We start from the raw sequence: 6,185 nt of genomic DNA, 5'->3' as shown, positions 1-6,185 counted from the left end.
AATAATTATTTTGCGGAACCTGCCTCGCCTTCTGCGAAGGTAATCGCGTGCAATTAATCTCTGCATTTGAACACACATGTTATTAGTTCTTTGATTTACTTTCGAAATAATAATCAAATAAACTTTTAGTCTTTTATTTCTTTATATTTTTTTTTTGTTATTATCCCTTCTCCCGCGTATAACCGAAGCGGCTCAAAGTAGGGATGGGCGATGTACAAGAAAATCATCGATTGTACAATAATCGATCGTGATCCAATCCGATTTTCAATTAACCGATTCATCGCAGGAGAAAACATCGATGTCGGTAAAATCGATGATTTTTAAGAAACCTGATTATTAAATTTTATTGTTTTTTTTATTATCAATTTTTAGAAATATATTGAATTACAATTTTTAAAATTATTTTTTATTACAAAATAAAAGAAGGAAGAATAAAGTACAATTTTATGTACCTACGAAAAACAATTCTTTAAATTATTTTTATCATAAAATAAAAGAAGAAATAGAGTACAATTTTATGTACCTACGAAAAACAAATCTTTAAATTATTTTTATCACAAAATAAAAGAAGAAATAGAGTACAATTTTATGTACCTACGAAAAACAATTTTTTAAATTATTTTTATCACAAAATAAAAGAAGAAATAGAGTACAATTTTATGTACCTACGAAAAACAATTTTTTAAATTATTTTTATCACAAAATAAAAGAAGAAATAGAGTACTATATCGTTATTTACAGTCACATCTCACATGTACCAATCGTCTTCTTCTACACTACTTAAAAATAATAATGTCGATAAACGTTTGCCGGTTAAACGATTTCTCAAATTGTTTTTTATATTTCCGGCCTTTGAAAACAGACGTTCCGCAGGAACTGATGTTGCTACCACGCATAAATATTTTACAGCGATTGGATACAACGTTGGAAAAATATGTTTGGACACTTCCCAATATTCTATTGGATCAATTGATGATTGAATAACCGGTTGCGATAAATATTGTCTTAGTTCAATGTTATTATCTTGTATATCCTGATGAACTAGTCGTTTTAAAGCTACGATTTCTTCATGAATCTTCCAAAAATGATTTGATGGTTTATCTCCTTCAACTACACTTACCTCAATTTCAGTATTTGCCTCAATTTCAGTATTTTTGTTAGTCTGCATCATATTCTGAATATATTGTATAGCTGAACTTAGTGCTAACGGAATTTCAAAATGAGTTTTCTTAAATCGGGGGTCCATCAATGTCGCAATTGCTAAATGGGAAACAGATTCGATGTGTTGAAATCTTTTATTTAATTGCGTAAGAATGTTTTCTTTAAACTGAACTCCCGTATCAGTAATCGGATTACACTTTTTAACAGTAAGCATCATATAATGGACTAACGGTATCACGAGACTGCTAGTCGCGTACGTATCACCGCTAATAGTATTTGTAACGTACTCTATTGGTTTTAAAATATGGACTATTTCTTGCAACGTTTCTACTTCGTCCCGGACTATTATATTAGGCGCTTTTGGGCATTTTAATAACATATTATTAATGTAATCTTTTAACTCTAAAAACCGTTCAATCATATAAAACGTTGAGTTCCACCTAGTAGGAACTTCTTGAATTAACTTCAATGCATTTCCTTCCGTTTTTCCTTCTAAAAATTGTAAGCGCCTTAACTCATCTGCAGCTACAACACTTTGTTTGGATAAAGTTACAATACTTTTAATTTTTGCTACAAGTTCTACTACAGAAGGAGTAGTTTTTACAGCATCAGGATATACAAGTGATAGTGTATGAGCAAAGCATCTTAGATGTTTTTTTTTTCCAAAAGTATCAGTGACGGCTTTTACAATATTTGCTGCATTATCAGTAACAATCGCAGTAATGCAATCTACACCTATTCCCCAATCTTTGCAAAGTTGCATCAAGGAGAAACCTATGTATTCCGCAGTATGACTTTCGTTTAGAGGTATTACCCCTATTATAGTGTTTACAAATTTAAACTTGTGTGTGACTTTCAAATAGTGAATTGTTACACCTATATAACTTTGTACAGAAACATCTGTCCATATATCAGTTGTAATTGTTATATTCTTTTGTTTTTGGAAACGATTTTTGTATACATTTTTAAGCACGGAGTACTTATTATCTAAGAGATTAGTAATGGTTTTTCTGCTGGGTGGAGAATATAGCGGCACAGCCTTTTTACAGAAATGCAGAAAGCCAGTATGCTCAATTGTTGATAGAGGCAGGTTGTCAACTGCAAGCATGTACATTAAACTATTAGTTAACTGAGTTGATATTTCTCCACCTGCTGTAAAAGAAAAAGAATGAAAAATTTGAATGATAATTGATTTGTTATATTAAACATTCATTACAAATTTCTACACGGAACATATTTAATATAAATTAAATTTAGTTTTTGTATTTTTATATCTGCTTATATTCAAAATATTGAAAAGAGGTTTATAAAATACAATGACACACATACACATACACGTGCGCGCGCACGCTGTCTAAATAAAATATAATTTAAAATGAAATAATTTCATTAAGAAATCACAATTCAATTTGCGGAGTCAAATAACTCAATTGAATTATTAATCTTGGCTTTTGGCATACTTTTAATAAAAAATATATATTTTATATCTAAAAATTATATATTTTTACCATCAAAATTTAAAAAATCTAAAGAAAAATAAATTCAAATTAAGCATAAATACTTCAAAATACCTCTGTAAGATTTTATCTTTTTAAAGGCTTCATCAATCTTTACATTCTTCATTACTTTTCTTGGACAGCTTCTAGTTGTCATCTGTAGAAACAAATTTATAAAAATATACAAATACAATCAACAGATCATAATTTACAATTTAATTGATAAATATTGAAAATATTAGCACTGCCATATTTGTTTGAGTATAAATCATAAGCGAATTAAAACTAGTTAGTTAAAAAGTGTTTCAAAAAACAAACACAAACTGATAATCTTAAACCTAACTTTTCCAATTGTTACGTCCGGGAGGACTCCACGATTTCCTCGTTTCGAGATTACCTAATAGGGTGATCGTTGAGACAGGATGTAAGAGAAAATGCGAGAGTTAACGGTCACCGATCGGCGAGCGTGACAATATGTAGAAAATATGTCGTTGAAAGCCTTCCCAACGATTTTGGAAAGATAATAAAAACGTAGATACCCAGGATCACCCGATAGTAGCAGTAATAAAATTTATGACAAATTACAGACCATACCGAGAATGTTCGTTTTGAAACACGTTCAGTTTAAATAAGAAATATCTAAAAACGGATCGGGAGAATCCTGGGTAAATAGAAAGTCGCATTCTCAAGCGCATGTAACGTGTTGAAGGGCGTCTTTTCGTTAACAACAGGAAATAGTAAAATAGAAATAGCTTGACAAGAATAAATTTTAATTTTTTGCCGACGATCATAAAATCCTGAAGAAATACTGTCTAGACGAGAAGACGCACGTTCAAGCACCTATAATAAAAGAGAAATCGGAAATAAGAAAAAAGGAGGAATGCGAGTTTTCAAATTGTTGCGATCAGGTCGTTCGGAAGGTACGATAAGAGAAATACCCCTTCTCTTCAGAGAGAATACCAAAAACTAAACTCGCCAATGGGTGACCGTGAATCTGAAAATCTAGAAAAGGTGGTGACGTATCACCAATAAGTTCTTAGAGGATTGAAACTTGCAGTGCGGGCGGAGCAAATTTTGAAAGTAGTTACCAGTAAGAATATGAAACACAAATTTCCTGCCAAAGCAGAAAATCCCTCCAACTTGAATCCTCGATTTTTCCCACTCAACATGTCTCATCAGAGAACCACCCTCTGAAACCCTCTATATAAACCGTGACACTGCGAGACTCGCTCTCTTCATTTTTGATCCTGCTCTGAGTTCGGTTTTAAAAACAGTCATTCTCTCGCAGTTTATTTCGCTAAGACAAGAGTTTGTTATGTGCATAACCGAAGATCTTCCTCATTACATCCACTAAGAGTTGTCTGCGAGCTACTCCAAGTCCAGGACACTAACTAGAAAACCAAAGCCTACTGCAACAGTAAGTCTTTTCTTCCATATTCTTCTATTTAGTCGCGAATCTGTAATAACGTAATTCACAACATAATGCCACGAAGGGGAAACAATCGTCCGTTTAGAGGTTGGCTTAGAGGTTGATATCCCTGTATTCATCCCGAATTCCGCCTATCCATATCTAGTACCTATGGAGTTCTTTTTCAATCTATTTCCTCCGTCCTCCGCTACTATACGCGAATTATAATGTCATTAAAAACTCAGTCAGCACTGCTCGCTTAAAAATCATTCTCTGGCGGCATGTACAACTATAACGTTAATAGCGTCTAGCGAACCGAAATCTTTTATCGACTGTAATTTAATTGTAACCACGATCGAATGGAAATACGATTCGAATGAAAATAATAATTTCACTTGTAATGATAATTTCGGCTCGCAACACATTTTGATTATAACATTTTAATATTTGTTTGTATTTACCATCTTTAGAATTCTAATAACAAACTGTATAATTTATAATAATGACTTTTATAGTAATTCTAGTTTGTAATAATTCTTTTACGCGTAATCTATCTTAATTTCATTCCTTTCTTTACTATTAATAATTAGATAATAATGTTTGATTTAAATAAACTATGTTAATTTTCATCTCTTTCATTCTCTTATTTTAAAACCCAGAGACCTCGTAGTCGTTAACCTTGCCTTTTCAGAGATCGCACGTGGTCCAGTCCCGAGTTAAAAGGATTAGATTCCTTGACTCAAAATTTGGACCTACGACCGCACCGTTCGTAGGAAACAGGTGTCAAAGCGTCCTTACGGGACGTTGACCCATATTCCGAAGCGAGCACAAAAAGGTTGCGTTCGACTTGCGGCACTCGCCTCCGTGCGGGTTCCTGCGAGAAAAGAGTCTGACCGTCCTTCCAAGTACCCTCACCGTTCCCGCTCCTTTCATTCTCCGAGAGGATCACTAACAAATTAAAATTTTTCCAAGGGTTTGGACGTAACACAATCTTTAATTTAGGAATCTCAAATTAGTCGCTATTTTAGGTCTTATTTGAAAAAACTGGTTAATGCTTAGGCCACATTCCGAAACTTCCTCTCCGAGGAAGATTTTACTCTATATTTTACATTACGTGTATTATACATTTCGAGTAAAATTTTCCTCGGAGAAGAAGTTTTGGAACGTAGCCTTCGAATATTAATATTAAACATTACATTTTTATCCGTATTCAGTTCGACATCAACGTCATTCATTGTCGATGTTCCTTCTTTCGGATCATCAGGATTATTTGATTCTGGTAATTCTGTTCTCAAGGCATGCTGTTGATCAATTACTTCAACTGATTCTTCACTGTTAATAAAAATAGCATGTTTTCTGATCAAATGTTGCATCAGATTCGTTGTGTTTCCGCCGTGTTTAATTAGTTTTGTACATAATTTGCATCTTGCACTTAGTAGTTCTTCTTTCATATAATAATTCCAAACGCAACTTTTAACTTTTTTTCCTTTTTTAACATTTTTACTCATTTTATTTCGATAAATATAAATATCGATCACTATTTATGACGAAAATTAGCTTACTGTTACAATATTTACATTGATTTACCAAAGATATAACTACTTATGATGCTTAAGCCTAGAGTCATAGATTTATTAAAGAGTGAAAAGACTAGAAAGGCGATATTAAGTGCCCAGGGTAAGGGTCCTATTCTTGAAAAAAACCGTGTACGAAAGTCTAGGGAAATAACGCGCTTTCTACCGTAAAATAGCGCTGCAGTCGATTTGGTGCATATCGACTGCAGGGCACTTAACACCGATCGCGCGCCTTTCTAGTCTCTAATAAATCTAGGACTTTAGAACTCTAGATCAATCAGAACCGACCATAATCGATGTCGTTAAAAAAGGGATCGATGTGCCGATTAATCGAATTCTGAAACATCGAATCGAGCATCGATTATTGAGCGGAAAAAATCCCGATTTTTGTGTAATCGATGAAACATCGCCCATCCCTAGCTCAAAGTGTCTGTGTTGTCTGTGTCGTCTGATCATCGTTAAGATTTCGCGAATCTGGAGCAGGAAGCCTTGCGCGTCGTGGCGTATGAGAACCGCGCCAGGCTCCCTATCCTCCGGGGCGACAGT

The 6,185-nt window shown here is 33.7% G+C and overlaps 1 protein-coding gene across 1 annotated transcript in view; it reads right to left on the bottom strand.

Moving 5' to 3' along the window:
* Positions 1-748: 748 nt before the first annotated feature.
* LOC108757922 (zinc finger BED domain-containing protein 4-like) overlaps positions 749-6,185 on the bottom strand; it is a 6,422-nt gene continuing 985 nt past the window's right edge. The window contains exons 3-5 of the mRNA XM_018502623.1: positions 5,262-5,397; positions 2,733-2,814; positions 749-2,313 (exon numbers count right to left, since the gene is read on the bottom strand). Coding sequence (XP_018358125.1) covers positions 749-2,313; positions 2,733-2,814; positions 5,262-5,397 — 1,783 coding nt within the window. The remainder of the gene's footprint in view (positions 2,314-2,732; positions 2,815-5,261; positions 5,398-6,185) is intronic.

The sequence above is a fragment of the Trachymyrmex cornetzi genome, unplaced genomic scaffold (genome assembly GCF_001594075.2).
Source record: "Trachymyrmex cornetzi isolate Tcor2-1 unplaced genomic scaffold, Tcor1.1 scaffold1478, whole genome shotgun sequence".
In the NCBI taxonomy this organism is placed as follows: Eukaryota; Metazoa; Arthropoda; class Insecta; order Hymenoptera; family Formicidae; genus Trachymyrmex; species Trachymyrmex cornetzi.
The sequence above is the reverse complement of the archived record's forward strand: the minus strand, read 5'-3'. Positions and strand labels throughout refer to the sequence as shown.